Below are 22,218 nucleotides of genomic sequence, written 5' to 3' on the forward strand. Positions count from 1 at the left end.
TGAAAGCAGAAACAGCAGAAAGCACAGCTAAAATAGAAGTGTATAATGGATGAAGAAAGCAAAAGAAAGGAAATGTAGGCAAGCAGAAAAAGGATGCAGTGGCTTTCATGTTCATTAGGAACTTGTTTCTAATTGTTGACTCAGTAAAATATTCGGTTTATAGTAAAAGATACTTATTTACACCTCACTGTTACAGGAACGATATGTCTGTGGATGGTTTTCAGAAGACATTTGATTGTGTTACGATCCGACAATGTGACCTTTCAGTGGAGAAGCTGTGAAGAATGAAGGGAAGAAAGTCAGAGCATCACGACTATAGCAAGAACAAGATGAAGTTGTAAATGTTATGACCACAAGGCATATTCAAATTGACTGTACCACTGCAAAATAACAGTATTCTGTCTTCCTGTGTTATCTTTCCCCCTTTTATTTTTATTATGCTTCTGCACAGCAGAGTCTTTCTTGCAAAGTGCAAACCACTGGCTTGGCTCACAGTTTGCATATTATTTAAAGGGCCCTTTGATGGCAGTTTGTTCTGTTGATACATGTATGTTCATATGAAGTATGTGTGTGTGTGTGTTTGTAGGAAGCATGTTAGACTGTCTCCTGGCTCTGCTGAGCGTGAGCCAAGAAACGATACCCGCATCTTTCCAGTTCATCGGGAATTGAGGCTCTTTTGGGAACAAATGGCCGTGAAGTTGAACTTAAGTTGTGAAGGCAAAAAGGGATTTGTGTGGATTCAGCACGACAAAACTTTGGCTCACATGAATAAGGCTCGATCCCCGATGTGTGGATGCACCTCACCGCTCTATTCCCGGTAAAAGCGTCCACGTGTTTAAAATTCATGAACATCTGTCAGTTTTAGTCAAAGTTGTGATTCTATGTAAAAAAAAAACAAAAAAAATAAGGGGAAAGTTTTTTTTGTTTTGTTTTTTTGGTGAAAGTCTGGGAATGGAGCTTTGTAGTAAAATAAGAACAAAGCAGGGCTGACTACAGAAATATCTCCCGTTTGTTTGAAGTGCCAGTATGTTTCTGATTTTAAAAAACGCCCTAACTGGAACCACATTTCGGTCCCAAAGTCACTCACGGGCAGGGAGGGTGGAGCTCGCAGACACACACAAAAACACACAGACACACACACACATATACACACACTTGAACAAACAAAACAGATCTCTCCCGGTCAGTCGTTTCTCTAGACATTCCTGGCTGCCTTTCTCTGACCCTCCCTGCTCCATCGCCACTACATGAAGCACTAGACGGGGAAGAAGACAGTTATTATTTTTTCCGTCAGGTTTTAAAATAAGTCATTGAATTGAGCTAAAACTGTACTGCGTTTTTTTTATTTCTTTCCCCTGAATCTTGTGTTGTAATCTAATCTGCGCCATATGTAGATGCTGTTACACTAAAACGGCCGACGAGTCATGAAGCCTATTCAGATCTAATGATCTCAGCGTCATAAATCATCATCGGACCGCTTGTGTCAGAGCCCGCTTGCTCTCAAAGTGACGTTTTTAAGAGTGTGTGTTTATTTAGTCTCCATAAATATGGGAGAGAAGCAGACGACGAGCAAGACAGAGAAGGAGAAGAGTGTGTGTGTGTCAGTCCTAACTGCCTACCGCAGCGTCCCACAGTCAGGGTTAAAGAGATTCTCCATCTTGCTTCAATTAACCGTTCAGCGGTGTTTATATCACACTCCACCAATATGGGTTACCTTTTCCAGCGCAGACCATCAAACCCCGTCCCCCCGCTCGACCCTAAAACCTGACTCGAACGCCCACCCCTTGTTAAACCCGCCTCACCCATTCACGTCTTTCCCTTTGGACCCGAACTCCGTAGAAATACACCAGATCAGCACCTCATTACACCCACACCTCAGCCCAGAATAGAAGCCCACCGGCTCCATAACAAGGCTGGAGTCGGAGCCCAGATACATCACACCTACAAGTGTTTCTCACCTTGTGCTTCTTGGCAATACTCGCCGTAGGTCACAGAAAGGTGAGCATGTATAGGGAAGATAAGTGGCATGAACATTGGACAGAGCGGCGCAGTAAATCACAGCTGCTTGTTATTGTTCTTTCCTGCCTTGCTTCCTTTCTTCCTTCCTTTTCCTCTCTGTCTTATTTTAGTGAATTCATTCAGCTTCTCTGGAGCTACACGCATCCATTCCAAACAGGAACAATAATTCACAAACTCGTGTAGTTTAGGTGTTCAGGATCTTGCTTCGGCAAGTTTTAATTTTTTTTTCCTTGCGCTCCCTCTTCTGTCTTTGTCAGCTTTACCCTATTTCTCCACCGCCTGCTTTGTCCCCCGTTCTTTCTCCCTGCCTTGCAATGGTCAAACAACAGGGCCCTTGTGATAGCAAACGGAGGAAGCTACCAATAAAGGGAGATATGTATTTGACCGGAGAAAGAAAACGAGGGACGGGTGTATGTATTAAAGCCAAAGAGAGAGTCATCTGGAGATGTTTAAGTTGGACAGGCCAGTTTCCGGTGTCTGGAGCAGGCCAAAAATATCCAGAAACAGAAAAATCCAGCAGAGGAGGGAAAGGATACACCTCCTCGTTTCTCATGTGACCCTCTACATTTAGCAAACTAAGCTGAATTGGGGAGGGGGGGGGGTTGCAGGATACGCTATGGTAGCAGCAAAGCCAAGCACATTAAATTTAATTGCATCTTCATATTGCTCAATGTCTGGGAGGGGAGCATTTCTGATGAATGCTGCAAGATGGGATTAGTCTATATTTCAAATATGGTGTTTTTGGCTCAGACAATCTGCATTCATTATATACAGTATGAAAAGTTAGGAGGATCCATATAGACGCTGAATGCTGACAGATGAGATGAACTCCACATATATGTGTGCTTTACACGTGGGCTCACGCTGTTTTCATAACACGGGGATTTATTCATGTTGTGATACAATAGAAAAGCGACTGGCTGAGTCATGCAAACACTGCATCGACAGAGGGTTTGCCTATAGGCTCGCTCAGCCGTGCCTTTTGCTGCACACATTAGTATCTATTTATGGTACCATAAACCGGATTGATTTTGTTAACGGCTTGTGGTTTCAAACGGCTGCTGTTCCAGCTGTGTAAGGTGAACACAAGTGCCCAATTTAGGTCATACAAAAAAAAAGGAAAAAGTGAGAGCTGGTCCAACGGCTACACTGGACTGAAGGCCAGAACTCATTCAGGCAAGGTGATTGAAAGACTGAGCTCTTACTTTGTATTTTTTTTTTGCAGAGTAGATAATCATCTCAGCATTTGGAACTATGGAAATCTGTCAGCCTGAGCTCCATGCATGGTAATAAAGTGATCAGTCATATGAGGATAGGGTCTTTCAAGGGAACCCTGCCTCCCCCCTACTAAGAGTGCAGCTTTCTGGAAGTAGGACTGGTTTCATGGAGCAGGCAGACTGGGCTCGTTTGTTATTTATCACTTGGTTTAACGGCAGACTATTGGTGTGTGCTCTGCAGACACAGATGTCTGTTTGGGTGTATGCGCACGCACACACACACACGGAACACATATACACACACACACACGGATCGAGGTCTGCAGTTTCTCATGGCTGCTGCAGAAAATTCCCCCTCATCTCCTCCTCTCCCCGCCCCCACATCTCGCCTCCATTATTCCGTTTCTTTTTTTTTTTCGAAGCAACTCCCGATGACAGGCGACAGAAACATAGGCGGAACACGAGTGACCGGAACGCTTTCTTGCCGTCGTGCCCCCCCCGCCGCTGCTGTCCGTTGGTACGGTCCCCCCACTGCTTATCACACGGTGCCGGTAGCGAGGAAAGAGGCAGAGAGTGCGCGGGGGGGGGGGAGTGTACTGGAGGACCGGGCACTAACACCGTGAGGCTTTTCTCGAAGGAGGGATGAGAGGAAAACGGTGAATTAGTTGTTTGCTTTTTTATTTTTTATTTGTATTTTTTTTGGCGGAGACATGAGATAACGGCGGTGTTTACAGGACAAGGCAGCCGCGCCGCTCGTAACTAACGATAACTAATGGACACAAACATGGATGCTGATGTGCCTCCTCCTCTAGGCCGGCCAGGAAAATTGGTGTTTTTTGACGATTTTCTGGCAGTAACACGACTCGTGTCTTTTTGGGATTAACAATTCTGGTGTTGTTGTTTTTTTCTACTCCTTTTTTTTTTTTTTGGAGCCCCGGTTTCTGTGTGGGAAGACTCGCCGGGAGCGTTTGTTTGAAAGGTACTAATGATAACCGTCGCATTCACTGACCGAGCATCACTGTCAACTGTCTGTTAGTGTGTGTCTGTCTGTAATTTGGGTGTCAGCTCCTGCGAAATAATGAAACACTGCGAACATGGCTGCTTTATACAGCACTGTGAGGTTATAGTCTTCTGCTTTTTTTTTTTTTTAATCTCAGCGTTTCTTGCCAGTGAGTCAGGCCTGGAGATGTTTGTTAAGCTAGTTCAAACCTGACAAGTAATGGGTCAGAAATGTTGGTGGATTACACGCAGGATGAATCACACGCCAAGGTGAAGCAGCTACAACCACATGTGTTGCGTTTAAGGGTCTGGAACTACACTGTAATGTAGTGTCAGGATGCTGTGTACATTCAGTCATGCTAAGAAGTGGCTCACATTTGTAGCAGCATTACATCAGGTTGAAATATTCCTCATCTTCTTGCTTTTCAACCCCCTTTTTTTTTTCAATGGCAGAAAGCTATTCATAGAGACTTTATGACATTTGGTTTCATGGTGGATAGAAGCTCAGTAGCATGTGCCCAATACCGCAAAGTGAATTTTATGACTAAAACCAATAAGCATCTGTGTCTGCCAGATCGTGCTGCCTAATTTTAGCCTGGGGCCGGTGATTTGTTACCTTGACGTTAAGGTTTGCTGTATTCCCAGGTTGCCTCCAGCTCAGTGCCGGTGAGATACTTGTGTGTGTATACAGTGCACTGTCTGCATTGCAGTTTAAACTATTCTGCAGACAAGATACTTTAGTGAGGTGTTTTGGTCAGTACACTGCAGTTTTGTCCTCTCTTCTGGCCTCAGTAATTGAGAGAGAAGCTTGCAACTGGTCTATTTGTGGCATCTCAGAGTTGTTATGCTACTTATATAACAAAACATGTCTGACCCGCCACTCAAGAGTAGTTATGGTCATAATTAAAATCACTGTGTACAGTGTAAACACAGAAGGTTTTTGGAAAAGGTAATGTAACTCCAAGACAGGAGGGCAGGAGATGAAAACAAAAGGCGACGTTGGAAAATGTGAGGGTGTGTGTGTCGCTGACTGTGTGCACAGGTGCACCCAATCTAAACCCTCAAACCACAGGAGATCAATGGCGAGTGGGAGGGTAAACCGAGTCCTGCAGAGCGGCTAGAAGCCTTACACACATGCACAAACACACACACACCAGTAGCCATTGAAGGGGAGTTCACACAGGGATGAGTCTTGAGGCACAGCTATGTCACTTCTTTCCCTCGCTTTCTCCCATATCTTCATGTCTTCGCTAAAGTCTCACTTCCAGCCTGCCACCCTGATGCAACTTGGCACGAATGGTGAGAAAGTAGGCGTCTGTTGAACTGTGCTGAAGAAGACACACCCTTACCAAATTGCAATAGCCCCAGGTGACCACTGTGATCATCGAGGTAAAGAGTTACAAACCGGTTACGCTTGTGTTCATGTTTATGGCATCCATGTTTTGGCGGGACATGGCGGAGAATGTCTCTTCTTTCTCCTTCTTCTCCAACATTTTCTTATTTCCCCCCCAACACACATACCTCCCTCCCTCCATCCCCATCCAGTCCCCATCTCCCAGATGTGAGGGAAGTGTGGGAGGGGCCACAGGGTGTTTGTGTTCCTCAGGGTCCCCACTTCCTGTTAAATTGTGGAGAAACTCCACATGTGCTGAAAAACACCAGGATGCACAGGCACACACAGAGACACGCAAACATTCCCTAACGTGCTGAACACACTCTGGCACAGTTTGTTCGCTCGTTTCCAAATGTCAGACTTTATTCCTGCACTGAATTTTTAAGTCTTGGATTCGCGGCTACTCCATTATGCAGTAGCAAGCTTTCAGGCAGGTTTGTGGAGATGGCTTGGCTGTGTTTGTCAGGTGAACTATTTGGTCTAACTCGTGTTTTCCCACAGTTGACTGTTTCATCATTGCACCTGCTTCACTGTTTACGCCTGAACTTGGCAGACGGATATTGTCAGTTTTTTTTTTTTTTTCCTGTGCAGCTCTATTCAGCAAACCTTGTATCAGCAACACAGACAAACACTCTGGTGAGCATTGTCAGCAGGCAGCTTCACTCACTGTGGTCACAAGTCCACTGATGGAAAATGGATTTCCTGATCAAGGAGGAATGTGAGAAATGTCCGTGAGGAACAGAGTAGCAGGACGTTGTCTCTATCGGCCCATTGTGTGCGGTTAGCTCGGCTAAACTTGTTAAGTCTTCATTGAGATACTGCACAGACATGCAAACTTCATGCTTGCCATACAGCACATGGCTCACAATACTGTACTGATTGATGTGGGGATGCATCGTGTTGTTTGTTTTGACTGACCAGAATCTGTGATCTATTTGGAAGTCTGAGCAATTTTCTTTGTGTGACTGGCATCAGCGGAGACCCAAACAAAAGTCTGCTTCAGATATGTATTGTTGAAACATGGAATATCTGTAATTCATTTATAAACATGTATATAAATTGTTTTTTTTCTCTCCTGTTTTTCAGATGACAGAGGGGCGACGATGTCAGGTCCACCTCCTGGACGACAGGAAGCTGGAGCTCCTCGTACAGGTGAGCGTCTCGTCCTCCTCTTCCTCCTTTGGCTCGTTCTTTTTTTTTTGCGTTCTCACTTTACAGATTCTCATTTCCTTAGAGAAAGGGCGAGGCGATGTCCGCCCTCCTAAGGGACTCGATTATTGCTGACAAAGGGAAATTTGGTCAGCAGTAGGTGACGTTGCGCTTTCTTGGCGCTCACCTGATCTCTCCACACACACATAAAGACACACACAGGCGGGCTTCCAGCTCTGATTTGCTGTCCCTATTTAACTTATGCATCCAGACATAGAGTTCAGATCTAATGAGTCTGAAACAGAAACCTTTACTTCTCCTTAACTGACCCTTCTTTCATCCTTCAATCCTCCCAGCACGTATTTTTTCTTTCTTTCTGTGGTAATGAACAAACCCATCTCTCTGTCCTTTGCCATTTAAAGGCCGTACACTTTCCAATGAGCAATCTGTGGTGTAGCTCTCCTTTGTTCTGCTCTATTCCATACCCAGGGTTAAACCTGGTTTTGTGATTTCCTTATTGAGTGTTTCTTACGTTCACTTCTGTCATCGCTTTTGCTCTTTTAGCTTGATAAACTGAAACATATTCATTAGAAGCTCCCTCCACTCTGTCTAACCTCCCTTAGCTGGCTTTGGTCTGACCATTAGCCGATTCCACTGAAAAGACAGAAAGACAAAAGAAAGTAATTGCCCTGGAACAAGCGAAGAGGAGCAAGCGGAGAATAGACAGATTGACGCACAAACTCAGGAGGATGAGAGGGAGAAATAGAAAAGTGAGATGAGAGCTCAGAAATGGAGAGACAGGAGATGACACTAAAGGGATGGGAATAGAGAGGATAAAATGGAGGGGAGAGCCAAGGATAGGTCTGCTGACTTTCTGATTTGATTACTCTGCCAGAACTGATCCTCTCTCTCAAGTTGGTACTACTTTCTGCTCCTCTCCCACTTTCTCTCTATCTCTCTGGCTTTCCGCTCTTCACTCTCCATATCTTCTGTTCTCATTCATCCATTTGGATGCTTTTACCTGCCTTTCCCAAGCCCCTGTCTCCATCAAAATCTCCAAATACAGCTGCTGCAACTCCATATCTCATCCAGCCATCCTGTTTCTTCACTCATTCTTTGTCATCTTTGCAATTAAGAGAGGACATAACAAGGAAGTAAACAAAATGAAAGTTGAGAAACAAACATTCTTTGTTTTATGTAGCATTTATGTAAAACGTTTTACTGGTTCAGTACGAATAAGTTATGAGTGATCAAATCAGTTCTGTTTACCACATAATGGTGTACAGACTGGCAATAGTATTAGCAAGAGAGAAGCAATGACAAAACAGCCCGAAAAGTGGATATTATTCACAAAGCAGCATCATATAAATCAGGATACAGCTTGTTGAGATTAGGACCAGAGAGAATTAGACTATTATTTTTAGTTTTCCACTGAACTGAGAAACAGTCAAGCCCTCTACTTGCTTCCAAAGATGGTTTTCTTTAAGCAATGTTCATAATTTATAGGCAGTGCAAACAATTGCATATTTCTGAGCTAATGTCCTCACTGATCATACAACAGCCGTGTGGTCAAGTCTGTCCTTTTGCGGTTTTCGTTTAGGTTCTTGCAGTCATGCCAAACACGCTAGCCAACATGCCTCTGAAAGGTTGGATCTCGCTTCTGTCACTGACTTTCAACATTGACCAGCTGTTTAATCCCAAAAGTGCCATTCACCCATTTCCTCTTCCTCATTCCCTTCCTCCTACCTTTGATAGCGCGTCCTCTGTGGTTTCTTTATGGAGCAATGCCTCATTGGCAGGAAACTATGCGGCTGAGGGACGGCACACCTATTGAGCAGGTTGTTAAGATGGAAGCTTCGGAGCCACCAAATGCTCCACTGGGTGGGGTTAACCTTATCCTAACCCCCACTTTCTTAAGCTAGAGTGGTTTAGGATAAAGAGTAAATGAAGTATTAAAGCTGTGTAGCAGTGTTGCTCTTTCATGTCAATGTTTACGTGAAGGACTTTAATACAGAGACACTTTGGGGGTTTTACTGTAAGATGTCTGCTGATGTACCGTGACATGGAAGTGCTACAACGTAAGTCTGTTTTCAGAGCATTAGTTGAAATATTTAAGCCAGACTTTTAAGGATTAAAGAAAGAAATTAATGCTGGATATGTGGCTAAAAACCTTATCTTTACACAGCCTTGGACTCAATGAACTGCCCCTGACAAATCAGTTAACGCCCCATAAATCTGAGCTGGTCTGTAGGCACCGAGCGCCTGACTAGCAGTTTGCAGAGATTGGGCCGTGACTTGCTGCCAGCCAGCCAGCCAAGTGAGATACTGTTGTGTGTTTGGCACTTAACTGTGGGTTAGCTTTAGTGTGTCTCCTCCTCACTTGCACCTCCCTGTAATTCTTACACTGTTAATTACCTGTGCTGCTGAGGAGGCACCGACTAAATATCTATTAGTAGTAATGCTGTCTAAGCTAGCAGAGAGCTGCACCGTCTGATAGATGGCTCCATACTGTGTGTGTGTGTAATATGTGTCTGTACATTTCTGGAGTGTGTGCTTCTATTATTGCGTGCGTGTTCAGTGTGCTTTATCACGTACTATATTGCCTGCCATTCACTGTCTTCTTTTTTTTCGGTGTCTTCTCCAACATTATTACACATCTGGTATCTGCAATCGTACAGATAAGCCGTCGTGCATGCTTGTGGAGAGGGTGGGTGTAGTCACTTGAAGAGGGAAGCAAACTCAATTAAACTATCCAGTGCTGCCAATGTAATTTTTTTTTACAGTCTGCTTGGTATTCATAACAAGGTTGTTTCGAGAAGCTCAGCCTAACCTTACAGGAAAGCATTCAACTTAAGTCACGCGCTTCAGATGTTCGATAGTGTACGCGGGGTTCGTTTTATCTTCTATATCATCTGCTTTACTCTGTGCACCCGTGTGCCCCTCTGACATTGTTTGTTACCCCGTGGTGACACTGTTTAATTCATATTATTGCCAAGGCAGTTGACTGCTGCGTGGTAATGAAAGACCACCACTGTACGCTTCTCAGACTGAACCAAAACACGTATTACTGCTAATACTATAAAGATAGCTTCGTTTCAGGCCCTAAATTTGCCACATCTAAAATATGCCGAACACTTCAAAGGGTTTGAGTGTTGATCTTCCAAGTTCCTGCTCTTCCATTTAGAGAAATAACAGCCAATCAGAGCCACTGTGGATGCCAATTTTGGTTGAGTCACACAGATCAGTCCTTAAACATAGAGGAGGAGGGTCAGAAACGCTGCTTGTGATGTACAAATAGCATGCAGCCATAGGAGAAATGCTAATTTAACACATTCATGAGCTTATTCTTGCTGTGGATATGCATTGAAAGTTTAATGATAATCTCCCTGTTCTTGGATTATGCAGCATGAGAGCCTTCATTGTCCAAGCATCGGAGGGATTTTTTAGTAGAATTACATCAAAGGGACACAGAGATATGATCGTCTAATACAGTAGCCCTATTGTTTTCTATTTAACACAATCTTATACATGCAAATGTAGGGCAAATCAACCTATATGTTCACCTCTCCTCAAGCTCTTTCTTTCACTTGTGATTTCTCCAGAGCCGTTATGTGTAGCAGGATCACTGTAGGCGTCGCGCTTATATGGGATCTAGGTCAGTAGAGATCTGCGCGTGTGTGTGTGTGTGTGTGTGCGCGCGCTGGGTGTCTGTATGACATCACCTCCTTTTCTTTAAATAGCTCTCAGCAGCTTCTGACACTGAAGTTGTAGCTGTGCAGTGAGTGGATAGTTACAGGGCAGTATGAACAGATTCCTAAGGATGTATATGCCGTGGCACTATGATGGAGCTGTGTGGAGTTTGTGTGCATATGTGTGGATGTTTGGTTTCATTCGATATCCTCCTGTCCTCCTTTATCCTATGCAGCACTTCACATGTGCTCCCACTGTAGGCTGGGAGTGTGCTGTTTGTAAGTTGTGCATGGTCTTGTGTGTGCATACGTGCATGCAGATTGTGTGTGTGTGTGTAAATGTAGGCAGCAAGGCACACCCATGGTTAACCTCAGGGTCGGGCGTACTGTTACTCAGGATGTGACAAACCAGCAGCATATGGCAGCAGTCCCTGGCCTCTGCTTGGCTTAAAGATCTGCATGCTGTGGGTGTTGTTTTGAATGGAGGTTCTCATCACACAGTTTTCCACGATATTAGTTTGCTAGGAAGCCGTTGTGCTAGCTGCAGCTCTCTCTCTCTCTGCAATACAGTGGTTCAGCCCAGAGCCATGACTCTGCAGTGGAGGTGTGGGTCAGAAAGGAGAGAGGAGGGAGGGGAAGGGCAGGGTACCTGCACTGTCAGCAACATCCACACACTCCATCCATCTTTCTCGTGCTTTCTCTCTCTCTCATTTATCTCCTCCACTCTTGCTCTTTTCCTCTTTCCCCTGGTGTTTGCCAAAATGCTTAGTCATTGCAGTAAATCAATGACTCTTATAATACATTAGCATGGAACTTTACCACATGTACTTGCAACAAATAAACGACAACGTGATAAACCGCTTCACTCACGTACAAGACACACAAGACTCATAAATACAACCATAACCTAACCCAGTCTTAACATATCTGCCTCTCTGCAGCCCAAGCTGATGGCTAAGGACTTGCTGGACCTCGTGGCGTCTCACTTCAACCTCAAGGAGAAGGAGTACTTTGGAATTGCATACACAGATGAAACGTAAGTCACATTCCAAAATTGTTTCCACTGAAAACTATAATGCACATGGTGTATCAGTCTGTCTTCAGATTATCTTGTTTGTTGGATTGTGTTTTTCAGTGCTGGCCCATAACACTGTAACTACATCCATGATAACAGCAGATTTGATACTTAATTTTTAGTAGGGGAATGGTTGAAGCAGCATGTGGGTCGTATCAGACTATAAGCAAATAATATGCAAGGCTAGTGTCACACTGATTGCCTGAAACCAGTGTTAGTGATGATGTGATGGTCAGCATATTTCTAGTCATAGAAAACACAGGAAACAAATATCATACTGTTTTCAGCATGCTGCGTCTTGCCAAGCAATAACTTGAAGAAGCCAAAACACATTTAAATGCATTAGTTTTGGGTTTTATCATTTTAAAGGTTTTTGCTGCAAATGTGTTTCCACATGACTGCTGTTCCACTGAAACTGTAGCCTCCAGCTAAACAGTGTTGCATTAGTGAGGAAATCTGAAAACTGTTGAAAAGGCGAGAGCTATTATTAAATAAAGAGTTGTACAAATGTACAAAAGCACCACTGTGGAAATGTAACTGTTGCATTTATTCCTATGGAATTATCTTGGTGCTTTTGTATACTTAACTGCTTTGTTTTTGTTTTATGTAGACTTCATTTAATTATGAAATGGCTCTTAAATTAAAAAGAATTACATTTAGCCTACATATGTTATTTATGGGGTTCACTTGCCTTCCAGTTAAAAACAAAAGGGAATTTTTTCCGCTACTGCTGCCACCATTCTTGGCGAAACAAAGAATCATGATTACTATGAATGTCACATTCAGCCATTAACTGATGTGTGACAGAATCCCTTTTTACAAAGGGTTTTGATGTTTCCAGGCTGTGATCGTCTTGCTCTGGGATAGCAAAGATCACGAGTCTGACTGCCAGAAGGCTGTGCTTGAAATGCAAAAATGGCATTCAAATTAGTTTTATTATGTTTTGTGACCCTGGAAAGACAGACGCACAGTAGCTTCATAGCTACGCAGGCATGCCTATGATTTACATACAGGCAAACATTGCCACGACCTTTATGTTCCTCTTTTTTGTTTTATCTCATGCACCCACTGATGTCAAGCAAGACTGGCCTCTGCTCTGTGGCATTTACACGGCTGTGACACATACTGCTGCTAATGTCAGTTCAGCAAAGCAGTATCCGCTTTGCAGTCTTAGTCCCCCGGGGATAATTCTATGATGTGTAGATTTGTTATGTGTGCCTGGGGAGAGCAGACGCCTCAGCTTTGACCACTCAGTGGTCAAAGAGACTGTGTTGGGGGGGAGAGGGAGAGACACAAAGAGGGAAGGAGGGAGAGTTTGAGAGAGATGTTGCTCAGTTGCTCAGGAGACCATGCAGGGTAACCAGGGTGACAAGCTGTCTCTGCAGTTTTTCTCTCTGCTGGAAACGGAGAGAGAGAAAAAAAAAAGAGGGGAAGAGAGGTGGTGGTGGTGGGGGGACAGAAGGGAAGAACTTGTAATAGGAGAAGACAAATGGGGAGGCTTAAGGAGAAAATGTTCAGAGTAATGAGATGAACTTTTGTGTATTTTTGTTGAATATTCGGACATCTGTGAATAATAGCGTTGATTGGTTGTTTGTTTGTTTTACCTCATCAGGGGCCATTTTAGCTGGCTGCAGCTGGACCGAAGGGTATTAGAACATGAATTCCCCAAGAAGTCTGGTCCCATTGTCCTCTACTTCTGTGTCAGGTGAGTCTGTGTTCAGCACCTTAATCACTTCACTTACACTACAAGTCACTGCCTGATTAGAGGTTATGTTTGGGAAAAGAGAAAGAAACATTTTAGTGTGTCTGTTTTGGGTATGCACCTACTGTACATTCATGTGGTAATAAGAACAGATTAGTAAGATTAGTTGTGAAAGACCCCTATGAAATTACTCTGACCCCAGTGTTTAACTCCCGCCATGGGGCCTCTCAGCCAATCACGAGCCACTTAGACCTCATCAGTATGCACTGCATGCAAATCCCATCACATAGCTCCATGGTGACAACAGAATGCCGTACTCCAAACCAGACTGCAGAATTCTTGCCTATAGGGAAAGGTGTGTTGGTGCTTTGCGTTTTAATGTAAAAAGCAATTTCACAAAAACTGTTGTAGGCTTGTTTGTTGAAGGTTCACTTGTCAATGCAGCACTAAACGGTGCAAAAAATACCCTGGTACTTGACTCAACCACTTATGAGACAGATCCCCTTTCAATGCGCTCTTCCTCTTGTTGTTGCTCCATTGGCGTCATCTCGTCAGTTAAAAGCCAGCTCTTCTTTGACCTGCCGTGACAGGGTTATGAAATTATGCCACCGCTCCAAACTCCTCTTTCAGCCCTTTGTGCTGCTCATACAATGGCCCCAGTCTTATATAAAACACTCCTGATTCACACACACAGGCATCGGATCTTATGTGCACATGTCACAGAAACACAAAGAGTGCATGTTTGTGTATGTTTTTTGATTGCATGTGTGGGTGCTTCATCTTCAATAGGCTATTGAAAAGAGGAACAGAAAAAGCCACCTACCTGAGCAAAGATTTTCTGACAAAACACAACCCTCCCAACCTACTCTCGGCCTAAAACACACACACGCACACACACACACACACACACGCGCGCGCATCCTCAGAGAGAACCTGAAAGGGAAAGCCAAGTCTTTGTTTCGTGTCCACTGGTGTTCTCTGTCCCCACATACAACATGGCACGATGATGTCATACACACCCCAGGGACTGAGTCTGTGTTAGCAACACGCATAGCAACGTGACGCACAAAAACTGTGATAAACAATGTCACTGAGTAGTCATTTCCAGGGTGACATTTACTGCACAACTCGAGACATAACACAATGAGGTGATTGTGTAGCGAAATCTTATTCTTAGAACATAGCCCTCGTGTTGCGTACCCTGTTTAGCAAACAATGGCGTCATTGCGTAACGCATGTGTAATACATTCAAAATTTGCAGATTATATTGATAACAACTGGCTGATGGCGCTGTCTATATTTTGAGTCAGCTGTAGAACTGTATTAAACAGCTGTGTATGTGTGTGTCCGTGGTGCTGAGGGTCACTGTGTGTGTATTTACATAGACTAATAGGTATTTGAGGATGCGGTGGTGACACTGTGAACTCTGACACTATTTTGAGGCTTCATCTCCCCTTTTCCAATCTCTAACCTCAATCCCTCTAAATGTCACGCTGACTACAGCCCCTCTCAAGCACATCCAACCCCATTTCTTACGCGCATACACATACATACTCAGATTCAGGGCGATAATGGAAGGACAATCAGCCCAAATGTCAGGCCTGACTCTATTATCAATCGGGACATATTGTTTTTATTTGCACGGTATACGATTTCTAATGTGTTTGTCCCTGTGCAGGTGCATGCATGTTATGTTTTTTGATGCTCATACGGTATCTGTGCCATGCATGCGTTCCCCTAAAAAAATGCGAGGCAGATGCCCACCCCCTGCTGATTCAGTGGGTGCCTTTTTGCATGCTTGCTGCTGTGCTGGCAGCGTGTGGATGTCTCATCAACACTGTGGCTTTAATTAAATGTTCACACTGAATATTGACAAGGCTCCTCTCATTCTCTCTCCCAGCTCAATGGGTAACGCGATTTAAACCCACCAATATTGATCCTCCCACAATCTCTCGCACTCAATACCTACTCACACTCATGCGCGCACAAATCGACACAGTCATTCACGTGTTCACACAGGAACACGTGCTTCGGACACATTATGCACACTTGCAGGGATACATCAAGTCCATATACCCATGCTGTTTGATGCATGTATGCATGAGTGTACAAGTGTATGCATATCAGATGGGGATTCTGATGAAAGATATCGGCTGGAAATATGTCAGAGGGCACGTGAGAGCATTTCGTCCTGTGAATAGGGAGTTTTTGCTCTACTCTGTTGCTTACTCAAGTGGAAATTGTTGAGTTTCTCTTTATAATGCTGTACGATTTTAACCTTATTAAGTAAACGTACAAATAAAGGTGAAATTGAAAATTGAATCTTTGCTCCTTATAATATTTTTGATATATGTCTCCACCAGAGAGGAGCTAACAATGAGTAGCTTCCTAGTGCACCATCCCAGCTCCCCTCTGGCTCTTCATGCATTCATGAGCTAAATTTAGACTGCATTATTATGTTGGTTCCCTGCTCACCGCTCTGCCAGAAGTGGGTTACTGTGCTTCTCTCTCCAGTATGTGACACTGTCTGTGTGTGCGTTCGTACTGTATGTGTGTGGAATCACTGCACACTGCTGATGATGCACAGAGGCAAACAATGTGTGAAGTGCATCATGTGCACATTCAATCTGTGTGTGTGTGTTTGTGTGCCTGTATATTCAGATTGAGGAATGTGCACACACTCACAAACCAATAATGGATCGTTGCCAGCCACCATGCTGAGGGAAAGATTTGATGTAAGGGGAGGTGAAAAGATGTTGGCAGACAGGGTCAGCCTTTGGTATGGTGTGCCCCCCTCTGGTCACTTTGATCACTGCACCCTTTCTTTCACATCTGCAGGTGACACTACCATAGCCTGCATCATAATTCAGTTTCCTCCTTATTCCTGTGTTATTTATGTTTCTGATTTTTAATCTTCTTCCTTGGACTGAAGGTCAAATAATACCTCCTGTTTTCTTTGACGTTGTAGCAGCGCTGAAGAATTTTCTTCTGTTTTTTCAGGTTCTACATTGAGAGTATATCCTACTTGAAGGACAATGCCACCATTGAGCTGTTCTTTCTTAATGCCAAGTCCATCATCTACAAGGTAAACGTATTACTTTGTTCTCACAATGCACTTTGAATACTGTTCGCTTCTGATAACAGAGGGAGCCATTGATCTTGAAATGCTGCAGGGGTGGTTGTAGTCCTTTGTGATTTGGTATTTTCAACCAATCATTTTTTACTAGAGGAAGGTAGATGTGTTCGGTTGGTATATTTTAAGGTGGAATTATGTCGTTAGAAGCATGCCACTTCATTAGCGCATATTCAGTTCTAAATGAAGAAATACCACAAGAGGAAAGCTTGGACCTCGGTCCCGCTCACTGATTTGGTGAGGCAGAAAATGTGAACCATTTGCATCAGCTGTTACCCATCATGTTATGTGCTGCTCCACATTCCAGCAACTAGCGAATAATTTGACACATTTACTGCCATCTGTCACTGCTCAGGCGCATTTATTTAGACTGTTGCAATGGTGATTGAAATTGTGGCTTTAAATAAACACTGATATGAAAGTTGAGCGCATAGAAAATGTCAAAGGCAAACAGCATATGGATTTACTTTTGACAGTTGTTATGTTTTGTACATCTAGACGTTGACCACTCAGAGAAGGCCTTTTGAATGCTTGGTTAGAGTGACGGGAGGTAATCCTAGTCAGTAAAGCAGTTAGCATTTAGACAGTTGTGAGATCTACCCATGTGGATGTAGTTTAGTAATCATGCACTACTTCTATTGACACTAGTGTCAAGCAGTTATGTGACACATCCAGAAGAGGGCGTGTGTGGCCTTAAGGAAAGTAATTGGGCTGAATTGTCCCAGTCAAAACTTTGTAGAGAACTTTGAAAATGTCTTCTGACCCTTTAATTTTTGGTGCTTTAATTGGTTGTTAGTTTCATCAGAACTAAACAGTACATTTCTGTACAGTGTAGCATCCATGAAATAACACAGAGCTAAGACTTTTTACCTGTAGTGTCAAAAGTTTTTATAGTACACAGGTTTAAGCTGAGCTAGTGTTGTCAAATACTTAAGTGTACACTGGAAACGTCAAGCCTAGCTGTTAGAGACTCTAGTTAGCTTGTAGTGTGACTCATAAGTCCATTAGAAAGACACTATAACATCAGTAGCAGTTGCAATATTACCAAATAGTCAGAAAGAGACTGCTCCATTAACATAAGGTTTCTGGTTAATCCCACCAGTAACTGCAAAAATGTATTGATGAAGATAACTGGTCTCTATCTGCTCATTCATCACAAGTCAGCTGACCTAAACGCCATCGTTAACCCCGCCAGATGCAGCAGTAGATGACCTCGATGACCCCATGGTTGGATAGAGGCAAAAAAAAGAGAGCAAGAGAAGAAATATAGTTTTAATGAACGTCTTTGACATACACACACCATAGATAAGGATGTAAATGTATTTTCTGCAGTCAGTGTTTGTATAAGTGAAAGACTTATCCCCCTGTGCTGTGGAAATGCACACGTATGGTACAAAAACACTCTGTGTGACGATTTGTAGCCGCGCTGGGTGGTACACCCACGGTGGGTTTGTTCAGTCTAGTGTTTCATCCTTGCCGTCTGATCTCCCAACCAGTTAGATGGATTGTAAAGGGAACATTCCTGGCATACGTGACCCACTACTCACTGCCCACTAACCCTTATCCTTCTCTTTCTTATTGTACACAGAGCATACCATCTACACGTACACTCACATGGTTGGTGAATAAACCAACTACACAGGGACATTAAATCATCCATGCTTGCACATTTCCGCCTCATCTCCCCACCTGCCTATTATCAGTTCATCTTTCCTTTCACCATATCATTAAATAACTTACAAAAGACAGTAATACATTTAAAAGACACGTTTGTAACATGTACTGAGTAGTCATTAACCAGAGCATCCATGCTCACCCTCAACCCCTAAACCCTTTCTCCCAACCCCCTACGCTTTGCCTCTAATCTCTGAGCTCCCCTCCACATGAAGACGTCATGAAATTAGAGAAGGGAGAGGGAGAAAATGGAGGGTTGGTGAGGGGGGGATGAAAGGAACTAGCAGCTTATCGTGAAAGTTGAAATGAATGATGATTAGAGTCATGTCCACCTTTACTCACAGTGTCAGCGCTGAATGTGTTTTGTTTGTTTGTTTGCCAAAATTAGAGAATGTGTCATTTATGGCTTCTGCCCTCTACTTTCTTTCTCCTCTTTTTGCAGGAGCTCATTGAAGTAGACAGTGATGTCGTCTTCGAATTGGCTTCCTACATTCTACAAGTAAGATAAAGTGTTTGTACGTGAGTGTATGTGCATATTTGTGGGTGTGAATATCTGTTGTTGTTGTTTTTTGTTTACTATATTAAGCACACAAACACACAAGTTATTCCAGGGGTTGTCGCACTGCCATGAAATAGTTTTGAACGGTTTAAAGTTTCCTCCAAAGTATCTCCACCAGCCTTTGATCCTAATTGACGATGATTAAACTCACATTATCTACTGCAGTCCTAATCGTCAGTGATTAAATTCACATTATCTAATGCAGTCATCAGTCTGTCGTTAAGTTGCAGTGACGCTAGGAGGTTTTAAATCCCAAAAACCTCAACTGTCTGAGCAACATTCCAGTCGACCAGCTAAACCGTGGACAGGAATCGGTGTTGTCGGTGCTAATAGAACACAGAGCAACAGGGGAACTCTTTCACTTCACAAATCCTCCTCAGCTCCGGCGTTTTGTCTCACCTGTCCCTTTCTCAGAGTAGGTCAGTCCATTAACTGTGATTCTGCAAGGTCATGTTACACATAGATCGAGCTGAGTGGTTGGTCTGTGTGCGTCTTTGCCCTCTGTGTGCAGGTGCAGATGTACAGTATCAGATATCTGTAGCTCTGTAGGCCTTCAGAGGTTTCACTCCAGTTGGAGGTTTAATGTTTCTGCCTGATTCCAGCAGTGCATGCTTTATTTTAATCACCTATGCAAACAGAGTGTTCAATTCAATTCAATTCAATTCAATTCAATTCAATTCAATTCAGTTCAATTCAGTTCAAAGGGCTTTATTGTCATTTCAACCACATACAGCTGTGCAGTACACAGTGAAATGAGACAGCGTTACCCAGATCCAGAGCTAAAGTGTTAGTGCAAAGAATGCAGAATACATACACATTTTATGGTCGCAGCTCAGTGCACATCCATATGTGTAAATTGTCCTGCCTTTTCTCACTTCTATTTTCTTTTCCTTTCTGTTCCACAGGAGGCAAAAGGTGATTTCACCAGGTAAGCATACTGGTAATCGTTATATCTAATGCACATCTATGAGAGAGATTCTGTCTGCTTTTAGCTGTTGTTAACTCTCATAAAGTGGCCTCACAGTTCTGCAGTGGTATACGTTTGCGTGCGGTTGCCCAACAAACCGAAAGTGCATCACCCCTCGGCGGTGCTGCCAGCATAAGTCGAATGGTGATTGGTTGAAAGGTTCACCAGATAGGTTCAAGACTCCAGCAGAATTCACATAAACCCTGCTAGTGCTAGCAGATACAGCAGGCCTGACAGCAATCCATTTTCACACTCAAATTCCCTCCACTGCAAAAATGTTCTATAACTTCCATCTTTTCCGTATCAAGGCCAGGAGTACTTTAAGTGTTTTTACCATTAGTTATCTCACTTCATGACAGACTAAAACCTAATAAAACATTTTAAGAATAGTTTGTTTGAGTATTGGATATGGAACGACCCAATCTTTAAAAACTCAAAGAGCACAAACCATGCAATGGTAATTAATTAGATATTAGCATCTAAAGAGCGACCGCGTCCGCAGGAGTAATGTAGTTGGGTTGATGTTGATTCACAGGGGAAAAGGCACAGACAGAGGAACAATAGAGACGATATCAGTGGTTTGTCTGCTCGTCTGCTCCCCTGACCGCTGAGGTGCACCATTGAGAACCGTCTTTGTTTCTGTGCTTGATTTACATCCTTTCCTGCTCCTTTCTTGCCAACACTGTTCCACTTTGGTTCACTCGTTTCAACCCTGTGCTCCACTCATGACAAATCTATTACATCTTTATCTTTTGTGTGTGTGTGTCAGGATGTTTGTGTAATGGCAGACAGTGTGACTCAAAAGACAGAGCTTACCACTGAGAAAGATTTACATAATTATCACCAGAAAAGCTATATATATGGTCAGGATCAGTCTTTAAACATGCATAAGATAAACCGTACATCTGTGAAGCTTTTACAGTCATGTATGTGTTTGATATGAGCTTTGCACCTCATGTGGCTCTTTAGTCGTACCTTTGTGCGACTTTGGCCTAAATGCCTCATCCTTTTGTTGTAGCATGAGTAACAGACTCGATCATCCGTCACCTCTGACCTCATTTCCGCCGGTGAAAGGAGTAAATAAACACAACATCCTGCAGAGGGCTGGAATGTGACACACTCTGGAGACATTCCTTACACTTCTCCCCCACTTTGCTCACCCCTTCTTCCCGCACAGCATACCTCCCCCCCTCTAAAAGCCCATAGATGCTGCCGTCTGCATATCTCTTCATACCCAGACGCTCAGTTTTACCCCCCCATAATAAATTTGCCACAGTATTATCTCATTTTTGCTGCTGTTCAAATGCCCATTATTGGCTTTAAGTATATATTGTGTATTTTTTTTCTAAAAAATTTGTCGAATGCAAATAAGTTTATTCCCAAAAGCCCCTCCAGAAACTAAGTCATTTTCTTCTACTTTGTTCATTTTAGTGAAATAAAACTTGTGACTTATTCTAATGGATATCTACCAATCCAGACACACAGCTGCATTCACACATTGGAGAACAGACGGGCAGGGTGGATGGGATCTCTTCCAGGGCTTTAGCTCATAGGTTGTCATGTTCCCAGGGCTTTCCCCAATCTTCTGGGGCCTTGGCGGAGGCCGGAGAGAGGCTGGGGGATTAGACTTGGGTATTAAGACCTCCTGCCACTGGAGGTCTGAAAACTGAATCTGGGGCCAAGTCCCTTTAGCTCCCTGCATGGTTCCCCGTCTCATTTACTCTATCTCCGTCTTAATCTTTTCCTGCTTCATCCCTGTCTTTTTAAATCTCCTTTTATCTTTCTTTATTTATCTTTTGTCTTTGTGCCTGTGATTGTGTCGCTCTTTTCTCTCCTCTATCTAACTGTCAGTGTCTGTGCAGCTGTTCAGAGAAATACCGCGCCCAGTCACGGAAACAGAGAGCGTTTAGGCCATCAGCATTCATTCCTCTGTCTTGACTGAACGTAGTTCCTTGCTTACAGTTTTTCCAGAGTGAATTCTCAGGCTATCATGGAAAATATTCAGCTTAGCTTTAGCTGAAGACTTTAACTTGCACTGAATATTTTAACTGTTCCTCTTTGTGCAGTCGAGTGCCATCTCTCAGTTTTTGTATAAAACATTTAAACCTACAGCAGAAAAGTGTTGTTCCTGTCGAAGCGTTGACCAAGTATTGTGGTTTTTCTTTCCCAGTAATGATGCAACCAGGTCTGACCTGAAAAAGCTGCCCGCTCTGCCCACCCAGGCCCTGAAGGAGCATCCGTCTCTGGCCTACTGGTGAGAATCATCCACACAGCTATCTGAATATTGTACACGCTCACCTGTTGCTTATCTCCTTCCTAATAATATTTCCTCTTCCTCTCTTTGGCACTCTGCTACAGTGAAGACCGGGTCATAGAGCATTACAAGAAGCTCAACGGGCAGTCTAGAGGACAGGCTATTGTAAAGTAAGTGTGTGTTTGTGGATAAACTGTGTGTCTCTGGGTGTGTTTGTTCAGTATATGAAAGACTGTCTTCTCTGTGATCCTTACATTTCTGTCCTTCTGCTCCTCACAGTTATATGAGCATTGTAGAGTCTCTGCCCACATATGGAGTGCATTACTATGCTGTAAAGGTACAGTTTTACTACTCTGCCGTTTCTTTTTTCTCACACACGCACAACACA

The 22,218-nt window shown here is 43.4% G+C and overlaps 1 protein-coding gene across 7 annotated transcripts in view; it reads left to right on the top strand.

The window, feature by feature from the left end:
• The window catches only part of frmd4a (FERM domain containing 4A), a 64,995-nt gene that overhangs the window by 25,469 nt on the left and 17,308 nt on the right, over window positions 1–22,218 (top strand). For 6 of the 7 annotated variants that reach the window (XM_008296484.1, XM_008296485.1, XM_008296488.1 and 3 more), the window contains exons 2-10: window positions 6,715–6,780; window positions 11,408–11,502; window positions 13,154–13,246; window positions 16,244–16,328; window positions 18,493–18,549; window positions 19,515–19,537; window positions 21,747–21,830; window positions 21,935–22,000; window positions 22,110–22,167. In XM_008296484.1, the coding sequence (XP_008294706.1) occupies window positions 6,715–6,780; window positions 11,408–11,502; window positions 13,154–13,246; window positions 16,244–16,328; window positions 18,493–18,549; window positions 19,515–19,537; window positions 21,747–21,830; window positions 21,935–22,000; window positions 22,110–22,167 (627 nt within the window). Of the gene's footprint in view, window positions 1–3,922; window positions 4,216–6,714; window positions 6,781–11,407; window positions 11,503–13,153; window positions 13,247–16,243; window positions 16,329–18,492; window positions 18,550–19,514; window positions 19,538–21,746; window positions 21,831–21,934; window positions 22,001–22,109; window positions 22,168–22,218 lie in introns of those variants that run through there. The other variant, XM_008296487.1, reaches the window with a different exon arrangement.

This window comes from Stegastes partitus, unplaced genomic scaffold (genome assembly GCF_000690725.1).
Source record: "Stegastes partitus isolate 25-593 unplaced genomic scaffold, Stegastes_partitus-1.0.2 Scaffold1131, whole genome shotgun sequence".
Lineage (NCBI taxonomy): Eukaryota > Metazoa > Chordata > Actinopteri > Pomacentridae > Stegastes > Stegastes partitus.